The 15,921-nt window shown below is 38.5% G+C and overlaps 1 protein-coding gene across 1 annotated transcript; it reads right to left on the bottom strand.

The window, feature by feature from the left end:
- Positions 1-12,531: 12,531 nt before the first annotated feature.
- LOC116525335 (olfactory receptor 56A3-like) lies at positions 12,532-13,479 on the bottom strand. The gene has a single exon (XM_032241139.1). The coding sequence runs from the start codon at positions 13,477-13,479 to the stop codon at positions 12,532-12,534; it is 948 nt and encodes a 315-aa protein (XP_032097030.1).
- Between the last annotated feature and the right edge of the window lie 2,442 nt (positions 13,480-15,921).

Genomic DNA, 15,921 nt, shown 5'->3' with positions numbered 1-15,921 from the left:
AAAAAAAAAAAAAAAAAAAAAAAAAAAAGAAAAAGAAATTCCTTTTCATCACTTCTTGGCCTTTTGGCTAAGATCAAGTGTGTGAAATTCCTTTTCATTGAATGTTTAAGAAATGTCCTGTTTCTCCCACTTTGGCTCACTAATGTAACAAAATTAAATGGTTATTTTTGTAATTCTTTCCACTTGCTGGGAACTGTGCTCCAATGTTTTAGCACTTTATCCCATTTAGTTATTCAACATTCTGTGGAATATGTTTCATTATCACCACTTACAGACAAGAGAAGTGATATTTCAAAATCCAGGTTCTTAACCATCTATATATTATTATTCTAAACCTAATCCTACCTAATATAGAGGTTTGGTTGGATTAATTTCTAGGGTTCCTTCAGATCCAATAAATAATTTTTTTGTGGAGGGGGGACAGAGTCTAGCTCTGTTGCCAGGCAAGGTTGCAGTGGCATGATCTCGGTTCACTGCAACCTCCGCCTCTTGGATTTGAGCGATTCTCTTGCCTCAGTCTCCTGAGTAGCTGGGACTACAGGCACCTGCCACCATACCAGGCTAATTTTTTGTATTTTTAGTAGAGACAGAGATTCACCATGTTGGCTAGGATGGTCTCAATCTACTGATCTCAGGTGATCCACCCGCCTCCGTCTCCCAAAGTGCTAGGTTTATAGGCGTGGCAAACCATGCCCAGCCAGACCCAATAAATAATTCTATGATATGCATTTGCTCCATGGACCCTATTTTAAAAAACTTTACCCAAAATACAATTGATAGTTTTAAGAATTGGATCTGTTAGAGGGAAAAGTTTTGGGGTGGGGACAGGGTCACAAGGAAGTAAGTTACAATAAAACTGTGAACTCTAAACTGTATGAAATTTTCCTATTGATGGAAATAGACTTTTTGGAATAGGTTCAGGTAGTATTTTTGTTTTCAGTTGTCTTTCTTATTTCCCAAATGCAGTTCTAGTCCTTGCTCAACTGGCTTCTGTCAGACTCTCCTCATTAGAAAGACCCTGTTAGTAACTGGCTGCTGTCAGTGGAGGGAGGATGAGCATTCCTCCAGGGATCCTCTCTTCATGCCTCCTGATCCTGATTCCCCATGTAGTCTGCCAGGCATGGCCCTTCACCTTATATATTGGAGAGATTTAGGCATTCTCCCAATTCTTTTCTCCTGCAAATGGTAGGGTATATTTGTAATGACTTTGTTAAGTTCAAAATGAATTTTAAATATACTGTTTCACTTGTGACTCACAATACTTTGAAGTAGATAGGATAAGTTGATTATTTTAGCAATTTATCTTTCACATAGGCAAATCAAATTTTAGTGGTTTACGTGTCTACCTACAGTTTGTCAGGGTTCAACTGTGAAGGAAACAAAAGTCTGAATGATACATTCAGGTCCAAGCCAGTGAAAATAGTAATACACCTGTGCTCTGTGTTACAGTAGTGATGCATAAATGTCGGTATTATTTGGGATTTTGTTCTATATATTTTGTAGGTTTTTCTTTCTACCCACGCTCTCCATGCACATGCACATGCGCATGAATCCTAAGGGCTGTTTTTCAGCAGTCTGGAGTATGTTTTCTGTCTCCTGAAGAGCTTTGGCATAATTATTTTTAGCACTAAGATGAAATTTCTGAGGATTACTTAGGAGAATTATTTTATTTTTTTCCTAACTTATTCACTCTTCCTTTTTCCTTCTCTTTCTCTAATGTTTTTGCATGTTCTTCAATCATTCAACAAGCACTGATAAAGTACTCATCCCTAGAAGTAAAGCATCTGGGAACATAATTACTTTTTTTCACCTTTCATCATTCAATCTCGGTTTGTAATCAAAACTTGCCAATGGCACACAAGAGCTTAAGACTTGGGGCTAATGGTTTCCAGTTCTAGCCAGGAACAAGAAGAGAGAGCCAGAGAAGCTGAAGCTCAAAGACTAAAGGAAAGACTGTCAGCCTAGGCTTTCCCAGGTTGCAAGACAGGCCCACAAATAGTACCAAAGAAGCCCTGTTTTAAAAAGTAGAAAAGTTGCTAGGGTTCTTTCTTGATAAAATTCAGGCAGGCCTGTAAGATATCTCTCTCAGGAATAGTTTCAGGCATTTTTCAGTGCATCCAAAGACAGGTAGCTGGCTATTCTTCTGGGAATAGCTTTCTGTTCTTGTCAGAAGTAGATTTTAGCAATTTTGAGCAGAAATCTTTTGAACTACTTCCTGACTTCCACTGGTCCCCAACTGTGATTTTTGTCTTCAACTTCTGAAGTTATAGAAACCAAATGTAATTCTTTATAATTCAGACGTGTGTAGGTATATTCTTTGTTTTAAAGCCACTAAATTTCCATATTCAGATTTGAAAACACCAAATTTTCTTAATTGGGCTCCAGATTATGCACTTTTTAGCTTTCATGCTACCTGTTAATCTCCTGTAGACAAATTGAACTCTCTGGCATTTCTGCTACCACTAAGTACCCAGAGGACAGTAAAAGAGAGAAGGTCCCAGAGCACATATGCCACTTTACCTGAGACAGGATGCCGTCTCTACTTACTTCCTTTTCAGACTCCTTCAGCAGTATTGACCCAGGCATGGAAAAGAGCACAGGCAGGGACTGAAGACAGAGATCTCTCCAGGGCTCCGGCTAATCTCAGTAAAGCCACCGTTGGCATCCTCTAGCCAGACTCACAGAAAATGTGAAGCATGAAGTTTGGCTCCATTAATATTGGTGCTCTTGTTAGTTCCAGAAATATCTGGGGCAGTTATAACTGTAAAGCCTCAGAAACCCTGCCCTCTGGGAGCTTCTTAATCCCTCCTCCCTTGGGACCAAAAGGTCCTCCTGGGATAAACAGGTAGGCAGATGGGAGAAGAAAATGATTTTTTCTTTCTGTGACAAAGAACCCCTGGTAAGTCAGTGCTACATTGACTGCTTGTCCTGTAGGCAGTAAGTACATCTCCTGGGCACTGGGACCTTATGTACACATCCATCTGTGTTCATATTCATTTGCCTATGCACATTGAGCACCTTCTGTGGATCCAATAAGTGAACAGAAATTTTTGTGGGCTTCCTGCTTGTTTTGCTTGATAGGCACAGCCCAAACTATGCTATTCAATGGATTGGTGTTAATCTATCATGACTTTTATCAAGCCATTATGATTTAAAATGCAAGAGAAAACTGGATGAAATCTTACTAAGAAAATGCAATGTGATATTCAGAGAAAAAAGACCTATAATAACTTTGATTGTAGTGAGAGGTTTAAAGTAGAATTTGTAAATAACTGGATATTAATTAGGAAACATGTTTTTCCTTTAGGCTTCATTTTTGTTTTGAACCTTATATGAATTTTTTATACTTATCAACTAATGGAAACAAGCATCATAAGTTTCTTCAAGGCCTTTCTTTTGCATTATTTCTCTTCCTGTATTTTCCAGCATTCCTCCTGTTTCCCTTCCCTTTAGAAATGTGAAGACTCCAGTGGATTTAAAATATATCTTTCAAATTAATTTTCAGTATGTTTATACAGGTATATATGTATTTGTGAAAAAATTATTTTAAAATTGAATTTATATAAATGTCATTGGGTTATAAATCTAATGTTATTCTTTTTCTATCAATGCTGTATCTTAAAATTTATACATGTTGCTATGTATAAGTTGACTTTATTATTTGTTTTAAAGTCTGTACACTACTGTACAGTGTACTGCTGTACACTACTGAGGAAAGACCGTTTTAGAATTTTACCCAATACCTTATGAATTATCATGCTTTCTTTTCTGCCTGGTAGAAACAGCTACTATTTCAGGCCCTTTGTGATGATTGGATACTGTTTTCACTAATTCTTTTAGGCGCCCTCCTCCCTTCTTCCACCTTGGGTAGTGTCCTCATCTGCACGCACTCATTCATTACTTGAGGAAGATCCTCTGCAGGTTTTCAGGTTTCTATCTGTGTGTAGCTTTCTTTTCTCTAGTGCTCTGTCCTGCGAGCTTTAGTGGCTTTGGTCTTTCTGTACTCCCAATTATATCTCCTCAATTTAGGGGCTACACGAAGTTCCATTTGGTGCATCTTTCTTCCCTGCACTGCATCCTGGGAACTCAAGACAGCAAACCGGGGCAGTTGTAGGGCTCATCTCATTTCTTTCACGTATTTCAGTGATTACTGTTCTTATTGGCCTGTTGCCTAGTGTCTTGATACTCATTGTTTACTGTATTTTATTCCACTTGTGGTTTGTTTTGTTTTAGGTCAGTTAGGAAAGTAAATTCAGCCCCTTTTATCACATGTTCGGTAGAAGCTAATGAGAATTTTTAGACTAATTTAACTTACCTTTCATCAGTATTTGTTGTAGCTCATCTCAAAAGATGCCCACCCCCAATGTGGCCTGCTAGTGAGAAAAATAATATTTGTATGATCCCCTTACTTTCAATGTGAAATAAGTCTTGGATTAAAAGAATGTGTTGGATTAAAAGAATGTGTTGGAAGTGAAACTGCTTGAATTCTGAGATGAGTTCCTAAGTGGCCTTGTAGCTTCTACCAGGATATCTTAGTTAAGTTGTTTAGGGGGATATCTAGCTGCACTGAGACTGTTTTGCTGTGATGAAGCCTAAATTAGCTATATGGAAGAGACTCATAAAGAGAGGCCTATATGGAAGAGACTCATAAAGAGAGGCCTCCGATGTTTGAACCATCTCAATCCAGAGGCCAGACATGTGAGTAGGGAAGTCATATTGGACATTCCAACTGCAATACATGTCAAACGAAGAAGAATCAAGAAATTCAGCTGACAGCTACATGGTAGCCTAGCTGTCATGGTCATGTCCAATAATTTAATCCATCCCAGTTCATGACCCAGTCATTGTTGTGCAGACAAGATTTTCCCTCTGTTCCCTTTCTGAATTCACAATGCACAAATTCATTAGCATAATAAATGCTTATTTTTAGATGACACCAATAAATAACCAGAATAGGAATCAATAGTCAGTCCCTCTTAGACCTGGAAAAGCAAGGCCCTGGCCCTGGTCTCTGATACCTTATGGGGCCCAATGCCTAAATTTTTGAGAATTTAGCTTATCGTAGAAACAAGACATTATTAAGACTGAAATGGAAATATATGGAATTAAAATAATTATGAAAGACTTGCACAAACAAGGTACATAATTTCTAATTAATGGGATTTGACAATGTGGAATATATCTAAAGTAAGCCAATTTATTGTCTTGGATTTAATGGAATAGTTCTGGAATCAAAGAGCCCTTATTCTTACTGTATGATATGGGCACCTGATCCAGAGAAGACCAGGTCTCCTAGGCTGTGAAGGGAAGACCAGGTGCATAAGGCTGTGAGCCAGGGGCCCAGAGAATCCCAAGAACACCTCAGCAGGGAAAGGAACAGGTTATAGATTTCTCACGGTGACCACTTCAAGTTAGATGCTGAAAGAGCCAAATGCTGCTTAGTGGTGCTCAGTGAAGTGTAAATCTGTCTTGTTCTCCAAATGAGCCCTTGGGACTAGGCCAAGACTGCCTCCCAGAAGAGGCAGGACTACGTTCCTACACTCCAGTCATGTAAGACATCTCAGGGGGACACAGGCCCACGTAGAAATCAGGTCTAGAATGGTGGAATCAGGAGCCCAGGTGATCTCAGCCTGACTTTCCAGCCTCATCATCCTCATTTCACCCCCCTCCCACACAATTTAGTCTCAGGCTCTCAGAAGTGCATTTCTCAAGCTTGTTCCCACAACTCGCCTGCATGGCAGTGCCAGTGTATGACCTCGTCCCTGTCTAGTTTTGCTCTTAGTCTATACCTTGGACATTTTCCTTAACCACAATGTGTTGATAAAATTTGATCAGAGAGACCATACCTCATAGGTGTGTCCTGTGTCTGGAATGAAATATGCTATCAATCAATGCACTCAGTAATTATTCATCACCAGGGGAAAGTAGTTCCTGACCTTTACTCTGTTGGACTCCAGCCCCATGTCTCTGGCCTGAGAAGGGGCCCAAGACGTCACCACCATGTTGAGGCTGATCTCCATGTTGCAGGCAAGTGAATCATAGGAACTAAAGGGAGGGAGGAAGAGAAGGAGAGATGGACAAAAATGTGTGAGATTGAAGAGGAAACCTAAGACCACTGAGGAGGAGTACTGCGTTGTTAGACTTGTGGCAGACGTGAAAGCCCAAGACTAACAAACTGGTCATCAGGAACCAGTGGTGTAGGCTCGGGGCTGTTCTCCCAGCCACTGAGGTCCAGGCTGAGACTGGGTGCTTGCTGCTTACCATGGGACATGGTGAGCGGATGCTTTTTTTCATGTTTGTTGGCTATATGAATGTTTTAAGAAGTGTCTGTTCATGTACTTTGCCCACTTTTTAATGGGGCTGGCTTTTTTTTTTTTTTTTTTTTTTTGTAAATTTGTTTAAATTACTTGTAATCTTTGGATATTAGACCTTTCTCAGATGGATAGATTGCACAATTTTTCTCCCATTCTGAAGGTTGTCTGTTCCTCCAATGATAGTTTTCTTTTGCTGTGCGGAAGCTCTTTAGATTAATTAGATACCATCTATCAATTTTTGCTTTTGTTGCAATTGCTTTTGATGTTTTTGTAATGAAATCTTTGTCCATGCCTATGTCCTGAATGGTATTGCCCAGATATTTTTCTATGGTTTTTACAGTTTTGGGTTTTACATTTAAGTGTTTAATCCATTTTGAGTTAACTTTTATATAAGATGTAAGTAAGGGCTCCTTACTTTCAATTTTCTGCATGTGGCTAGCCAGTTCACTGTGCACCATTTATTAAATAGGGAATCCTTTCCACATTGCTTGTTTTTGTCTGGTTTGTCAAAGATCAGATGATTGTAGGTGTGTGGTCTTATCTCTGAGTTCTCTATTCTGTTCCATTGATCTACGTGTCTGTTTTGTACCAATGTCATGTTGTTTTGGTTACCGTATCCTTGTAGTATAGTTGAAAGTTGGGTAGTGTGATGGCTCCAGCTTTGTTCTTTTTGCTTAGGATTGTCTTGGCTATACGGGCTCTTTTTTTCAGTTCCATATGAATTTTAAATTAGTTTTTTCTAATTCTGTGAAGAATGTCAGTGATAGTTTAATGGGAATAGCACTGACTCTATAAATTATTTTCGGCAGTATGGCCATTTTTACAGTATTGATTCTTCCTATCCATGAGCGTGAAATGTGAAAATTTTTTTATTTGTTTGTGTCCTACCTGATTTCCTTGACCAGTGGTTACTAGTTCTCCTTGAAGAGATCCTTCACTTCCCTTGTTATCTGTATTCCCAGCTATTTTATTCTTTTTGTAGCAATTATGAATGGGCGTTCATTCATGGTGTGGCTCTCTGCATGCCTGTTGTTGATAAATAGAAATGTTAGCGATATTTGCACATTGATATTTTTCAATCATCAGATTCTAATTTGATGAAACTGATAAAATGATACATTCATGCTCCTCTCTATGTGTCCTTGCTCCAGCACTTCTAGTCCTATTCACTTTGCTTTTTCCCAGACCACAACCTTCTGTTAAATAGCCCTGGTAACTGCCAAGTCAGTGAAAGAGAGTGGGCATTACCTCCACCCTTCCCTAACTCTTTTCTTTATTTGTTTTTACTTTCTGCTTTAAAATCAAGGGTTTCTGATTTCGTTATATTTGCCGGGAACTGTCTCTGTCCCTGCAGGCAAAAGTAGTTTCAAGATCCACCGTGGAAGTTTACATTATCTCTCAGTTCTTTTTTTGTTGTTAAGACTAGCATATGTTAATAATGCCTTCGGTAAATTACAAAGTGTTTTAAAAGTTGTCTCATTTGTACCAAGAAGAGACAGTATACAAGGGAGGGTTGTTGTTATGGTGATGAATTTTAACATATTACAAAATCAGGATTCAATTATTTCAAGCAAGTTTTCCGGGAGGTCATGGTTAGAGACTGTGTGAGCTGAAGAGCTAAAATATAAACAATGTCTGCTTTCAGATCAGTACATATGGAACATTGTGGAAGGCCTCCAAGATGTCTTATGTAACTACAGTGGTGTGGAATTTAGTACCGTGGGGTAGTCTGCCCTTATATATTGGGGATAATTCCAGGACACCTAGTGGATACCTGTAACCATAGTTGGTACTGAATTCATTATAGTATATATTTTGCATTCATACGTACCTATGAAAAGTTTAATTTGAAAACTAGATGCAACAAGAGTTTGACAGCAGTGACATAATGCAGTAGAACAATTGTAACTATGTTTCATAATAAAAGTTATATAAATGTGATTTCTCTCTCTCTCTCTCAAAATATTCTGTTGCACTGTGCTCATCTATTTTTGAACCGAGGTTGACTGTGGGTAACTGAAACAGTGGAAAGCAAAATCACGGATATAAGGGAACTATGGTATTTTATGTGGTATTTCGCTTTATGTATCATTATCTTATTTTTATCACAAGTAGTTTGGGTAATAATACAACAATCTGAAATCTCTCCCTTCCCTTCAATTTCTACTTTTGATCCTTGTTTCCCTGGCTCACTTTACTTTTTACTTCTTTGTTTGCATTGTCATTTTCCTTTATGTGCCCCTTTGGATTCCAAAAGGTGATTGGAAAGATCTATCCGTATTATCTCTACCTCTATCCTCTCTATCTCTATGTCTGTCTCTATCTCCATCTCTCCTTATCTCTGTCCCTATCTCTATCCCTATCTCTATCTCTAATCTATGTCTCCATCTATCTCTATTTCTGTCTCTATTATCTCTCTTTCTCTACAATCTCTATCTATCTCTATTTCTACTTCATCTTTATCTCTGTCTCTCTCTCTATCTCCCCTGACAAACTTTCTTGCTTCCTACCTCTACTTCCATCCCCCGTCTACATACTCTCACTCTCTTTTGCATGACAGTTCTGTGGTTTGGTTTTAGCAAATAATTTCTAATAGAGGGGAGTGCTGGAGATGATGGAGGTCTTAAAGTAAAACCCTCTAGAAAACAGCTTCCATCTCTGATGTGCTGACCAAGGAAACTTCACTAAGTATTTGATATTATGTATTAGTTGGCCTTACTTCTCTTTCTGATTTTCCTATTACTGCATTCATGTTCAAGAGTTTGGGTAGGCATTGATAGTACTCTGTTGTTTCAATATATATTTTTTTCATTATAGCCACCCCTATTGTCCTTGGTTGTACCCCTCTGTAGCAAATGTAAGTTTCTGGTTGTCAAATCGTATGCTATTTCCTTCTCATAGGTCTTACCATTTGCACTTTATCATCTTTTCCTGTGTTCACACCTTATGTAACATTACAGTGTTTTGCTCTTGGAAAACACAGTTGAGCAAGGGAGGCTAAGATAGGAGAATCGCGTGAGCCCAGGAGTTCAAAACTACAGTGAACTATGAAGGCACAATTGCACTCCATGCACTCCAGCCTGGGCAACAGAGCAAGACCCTGACTCTAAAAAATAAACAAAAATAAAGAAAGAAAAGAACAAGAGAAGGGAAATAAAAGAAAAAGAAAGTATGGCCCCAAATCTCACTGTAGACAAGCTGGGTTAAAGAACCCTGCCTGATTTATGGAGGATCCAGCGACATAGAAGCACTTCAGCTGCAGGAAAGAAGATTCATAAGGAAACCAAGAATATATATCAGACTTTCAGACATTTATGGCCTTTAGGTAACTTTCAGACATTTATGACCTGTAACTTTCAGGCCATAAATGTCTGAAAATTACATGTAAATGAAATAAAACAGTTTTCAAATGTATATATTTTTTAAATATGAAGATGTAACTATTCTATTTTGGAAGACAAGATTTTTTGAAAATACTCTGTTTCAAGTGTTATCTTAGGAAGATTATCCCATTGGTATACAATTATGTACCTTTTCTTTTTTACACAAAGTCTAACTCTGTCATCCAGGTTGGAGTGCAGTGACATGATCTCGGCTCACTGTAACATCTATCTCCTAGGTTCAAGCGATTCACCTGCCTCAGCCTCCCTAATAGATGGGACTGCAGGCTCCTGCCATTATGCCTGGCTAATTTTTGTATATTTAGTAGAGATGGGATTTCGCCATGTTGGCCAGGCTGGTCTTGAACTCCTGACCTCAACTGATCTACCCACCTCGGCTTCCCAAAGTGCCAAGACTACAGTCATGAGCCACAGTGCTTGGCCCAGTTATGCACTTTTATTTATTTATTTATTTATTTATTTTTGAGACAGTCTGGCTCTCTCACCCAGGCTGAAGTGCAGTGGTGTGATCTTGGCTTCCTGCAACTGCTGCCTCCCACATTCAAGCGATTCTCCAACCTCAGCCTCCCAAGTAGCTGGGACTACAGCTAATTTTTGTATTTTTAGTAGAGATGGGGTTTCACTCTGTTGGTCAGGCTGGTCTTGAACTGCTGAACTCATGATCTGCCTGCCTTGGCTTCCCAAAATGCTAGGATTACAGGCGTGGGTCACTGCGCCTGCCCCTAGTTATGCACATATTAAGCCAAGATGTTTTTCTTATGGTGAAATGTTTGAGAGCATGAAATTTTAGGGAGTTCTTCTTTGAATAACGAAGGAATTGGTATACCTAGTTGGAATTCAACAGGTGGCTTTTTACTTTTGAGCAATTTCTAATTAGTGTGTTGAACATATGCTTTTAATTATTGTTCTTTCAGTAAATACATACTTATTTTTCAACTAGTAGATTATAGAATATCCAGAAGCAGAGAAATTCAATGCTAACTTACTGTTTTTCACTGCAGGATGAAGAAAAAAAAAATGGTTAGAGGTTTGCAGAATGTAGTCTTAAGTAGGCCAGGTTTTAATCCCAGGTGCTTTTAGTTAAGGCCAAGATATTGGGGACAGTGTTGGTAAGACACTCCTGAAGGATTTTTTTTGTATGGTCAAAGCAAAGTAGCACACGCTTGTAAGTTGTTATGGAAACACAAAATCTTGTATTTAGAAGACTATTCTAAAACAAATTGATTATTATTCTCAGGTATTAGATGAGTAATGTGAAACCATGATTTATTCCATTTGATTTTTTCCCATGCAGGAACACAACTTTTGTACGTGTGTGCAGTTGTCTGAGGCCTACTACACAGACCTTCTTTCTACCCAGTGCTTTCTTACGAGGCCAAGTATCTTGCTGCCCATATGTATTAGTTCATTTTCACACTGCTATAAAGAATTATCCCAGACTGGGCAATTTATAAAGGGAAGAGGTTTAATTGACACACAATTCAGCATGGCTGGGTAGGCCTCAAGAAACTTATTATCATGGTACAAGCCGAGGAGGAAGCTAGGCATCTTCTTCACAGAGCTGCAGGAAGAAGTGCTGAGCAAATTCGGATGAGGCTCTTATAAAACCATAATATCTCGTGAGAACTCACTCACTAGCATGAAAACAGCATGGGAGAACTGCCCTCATGATTCGATCATCTCTGTTTGGTCTCTTTATTGACATGTGGGGATTATGGGGTTTATGGAGATTACAATTCAAGATGAGATTTGGGTGGGGACACAAAATCTGACCATATCTTCATACATGTCTTTTGTTTCATTCTTCACTTCTCTCTAGTTGAGAAGAATGTATCTCTGGAGCTTATAAGTCTATCCTTCGTAAGCAAATTTTGAACTCTTCAAATCAACAACAATGTTCTATTAGTTTATATTTCTTAATAGCTAATATAATTCACAGGGCATAGTGTGTGCATGGAAACTGTCCAATTAATGAGAAAATAATGTCTAGCTATGCTATTTCAAAATTTAGCTTTATGACTGAATTATATGTTACAATCCTAACAATGATGACTCAGTAACAACTTTGACTCATTAGTTGAGTTTTGTTTGTATACTGTAAAGTGTGATATACTGGATTTAAAAGATAAGTGCCCTAAGCACAGACACACTGGGAAGAAGGTTTCAGGAATCCCCTATATCCAATAAAACTAATTGATAATTGAGACACATATAAGCAGCAAACTCCCTACTCTACTGAAGTGCACATTACAAAGTTGTATTTTGGCTGACAGAGGAAAAGAGTGAGAGACAGAAAGACAGAGAGACAGAGGAAGGTAATTATGCAGTTGTTGGATAGGAGAAAAAAAAACCTAATTAAAAACCTGGCATCTGCCTGGACTGAAATTTCATCTATTGTGTCTTTTTCTCCAATATATTATCTTTTGTGAAAATAAGAAAAAGAACACAGTATACCCAATAGAAAGCACAAAATACCCACAGTTATATTTTTAAGGATATATAAAATTCATGATATATTAATAGTTATGTATTCAGGAATGTAAATTTCTCATTTTAGAATCTGCTTTTAAGGAATGTTCCTGTTCTGGACAAAACAGGATTATAAGGAAAAGCAAAAGGAGAAAGTGTCAAGGACATTTTTTGGAAAAGGGTGAAAAAAAGAGACACAAAATGAAATTGATATTTTAAGAAAGAATACACAATATTAGTTTACTCAGTTTGAGATTTTAACTTGTAGATGTGAGTTTTAGCCCATTTACCCATTAGTAATTCAGAAGTCATCTGATTTTATAAATTCAGAGATCCAGTTGTCCTTGTTAGCACCCTTTCTTCAACAACCTCTGGATTCCCTGCTTGATCTCTTGGGTTCTCACCCCATAAACAATGGGGTTAAGGGCTGCAGGGATGACATGGTGGAAAACATTGAGCAAGACTGGCACATCAGGGGAGACTTTCTTTTTAGCCACATGTGTGAGGACAAAAACCAGAAGGATGGTGCTGAAGAATAGGATGAGGATAAAGTGGGAGCCACATGTGCTCAGGGCCTTTGCCACAGCACCCTCTGCCTTGAGTCTCAGCACAGCTCGCAGAATGAGGGTGTAGGAGAGGAAGATGAGGATGAGGTCACACCCTAGCAGAGTCCAGCCTACAGCAAATTGGTAGAGGCGATTGATGGTGACATCATCACAGGAGAGTCTGGAAACAGACATATTGGCACAGATGCAGTTCTCAATGACATTTCTCCCACAGTAACGGAGTTGTGCTGAGAGGATGGGAATGGGCAGAGTCATGAGCACATTTCTGGTCAAAATAAACATGGCAGCCTTGACTACAAATTGATCAGTGATGATTGATGGATATCTCAGTGGGTGGCAGATGGCTACATAACGATCATAAGCCATGAGCATGAATGTGCAGGACTCCATGGCCAGGAAACAATTCATGATGTACATCTGGAGGAAGCAGGCAGGGAAACTGATGTGCCTGAGGTCAAACCAGAAGATGGCCAGGACCTTGGGGATGACGGTGAGGCAGAGCACAATGTCCAGCAGGGAGAGGAGGCTGAGCAGGTAGTACAGGGGCTGGTGCAGAGAGGCCTCCAGCCGGATGGTGATCAGCAGGGTGGCGTTGGCCCCCATGGCCAAGAGGAAGAGGAGGCTGAGGGGCAGGGACAGCCAGTGCTGCCAGCTAGGGGATGTGACAAAACAATTCAAGAGGAAGTCTGAAACTTCAGTGGAGAGGGTGCTATTTCGGTGTGCTGTCATATTTTGCCATATATTTTCCTGCTTTCTTTTAGTGATCTGTAAAATCAGGATTAAAAATTAAATAATTAACTAATCAACTGTAGATTCTTTTTTTTTTTTTTTGAGAAAGAGTCAATACAGGGGCCTGAGAAAATATGATTTGTCTATACATGTTTGGTATGTTCAATATTTATTTTTGAGAGCGTTGTTGTCTTTTTAGAGAAACTAAAAAGAAGAAAATTTCTTAGGATACTTTTAAAAATTATTAATATTAATATTATACTTTAAGTTCTGGGATACCTGTGCAGAACATGCAGATTTGTTTCATAGGTATACACATGCTATGGTGGTTTGCTGCATCCATCATCCTGTCATCTACATTAGGTATTCCTCCTAATGCTATCCCTCCCCTAAGCCCCAACCTTCAAACAGGCCCTGTGTGATATTTCTCTCCCTGTGTCCATGTGTTCTTATTGTACAACTCCCACTTATGAGTGGAACAGTTGGTTTTTGGATTTCTGTTCCTGTGTTAGTTTGCTGAGGATAATGTTTTCCAGCTTCATCCATGTCCCTGCAAAGGACATGAACTCATCCTTTTTTATGGCTGCATAGTATTCCATGGTGTATATGTGCCACATTTTCTTTGTCCAGTCTATCGTTGATGGGCATTTTGGTTGGTTCCAAGTCTTTGCTATTGTGAATAGTGCTGCAATAAAGATAAATGTGCTTATGTCTTTATAGTAGAATGATTTATAATCTTTTGGGTATATACCCAGTAATGGGATTGCTGAGTCAAATGATATTTCTATTTCTAGATCCCTGAGGAATTGCCACCTGGGAGGAGGAGGTTACAGTGAGCCGAGATCGTGCCACTGTACTCGAATCTGGATGACAGAGTTAGACTTTGAGTAAAAAATTAAAATGCGTAACTGTATACCAATGGGAGAAGCTTATGAAGATATCACTTGAAACTGAGAGTATTTTCAAAAAATCTTGTCTTCCAAAATAGCCTGGTTAGATCTTCATATTTTAAAAACATATATGCTTGAAAACTGTTTAGTTTCATTTATATGTAACTTTCGGGCATTTATGGCTAGTTTCAAAGCAATATTGTCATAAATGTACTTGAAACACAAGGGGAACAGATAACCTATGGTTTTATTCCACTAAAATAGCGGATATTGAGGATTTATTCTAGAACAGTGCTGACCAGTGTGAGCCACATATCTAATTTTAAACTTTTTAGTAGACACATTGAAAGAGTAGGAACAGGTAACATTAATTCTAATAATATATTGTATTCAATTCAATATATCCAAAGTATTATCATTTTAACACACAAGGAAATCATTAATAAGATATTGTAGTTTTTTTTGTAGTAAATCTTTAAATTACAGTGTGTATTGTGCACTTAAAGCATATTTCAATTTTGTCTACCTGAAGTCCACAACCAGAAGCTAGTGAATACTGTTAATTAGTACCGCTCTAGATATTTCGCTTGAAATGGTAGATATTAATAGGAAATAAGATAACTGGAAAAATTATTTCTCTTGTAACATATACTATATTCACAATACAGGAGAGTGAGGAATTCTACAAAGCTATCAGGGAGCAATGCTTGTCATTAACCATGATGAAAAGTCAGTTTTTCTGATTGTAAGGTGTGGGGGTGATGAAGTCCACCTTTAATATTCTTCCATCTTCTTTCCAGATCCCTTTTCCATCTTGTCTGTAATGAGGCAGTTAGACATTTCCCACTCTCTGCAAAGTAGTTCAAAGTTGCCATCATTCCCTTATCATTTAACCCTGGCATTCTGTTAGGTACCAGGATCATAAAATTGAATAAGAAGCTCTCCTACATATCTATCCTGGAACTTAAAATTAAGTTAAATTAATATAAAGAAACTGACATTATTCTTAAAAAAATAGAACTATAATCACTCTGGAGATAGTGGGTGTAATAACAAGCGACATGAGCAATTTTAGGGATACGCACAACTTGTAAGGAGAGCGAAGGGGAGAGCTGACTGACTGTGGTATAGGAGGTAGGCTGGAGAAAAATTATTGTAAATAGAGTGATGTGGTGCACACATGTACATTAGAATTGGAGAACTCTATGATTTCCCTTGCCTATACTGTGAAAGAGAGCCCATGGAACACTGTAGCTTGGCAAAGATGTGCGTTAGGTAGGTCAGGTCTTTTGGGGCCCCTCAGATCGTTCAGTTTTACTGTGTGTAATTCTGTCTGCTGGGACAGAGGTTCCTGTTCAGTTGTTATTTTTTGGCTTTAGCAATTCTTTTTCATCAAATGTTTAAGAACTGCCCTGTTTCCCCCTTATTAAGCTCACTAATATAATGAACCTGTATAGTTATTTTTGCAATCTTTATTATTTGCAGGGAATGGTGCTCAATTGTTTTAGCACTTTATGCCATTTAGTCATTAAGCATCCTGTGAAATGTTTTA

The sequence above is a fragment of the Sapajus apella genome, unplaced genomic scaffold (genome assembly GCF_009761245.1).
Source record: "Sapajus apella isolate SASKATOON/1434 unplaced genomic scaffold, GSC_monkey_1.0 scaffold47, whole genome shotgun sequence".
Classification (NCBI taxonomy): Eukaryota; Metazoa; Chordata; class Mammalia; order Primates; family Cebidae; genus Sapajus; species Sapajus apella.
This window is presented reverse-complemented; position numbering and strand designations above follow the sequence as displayed.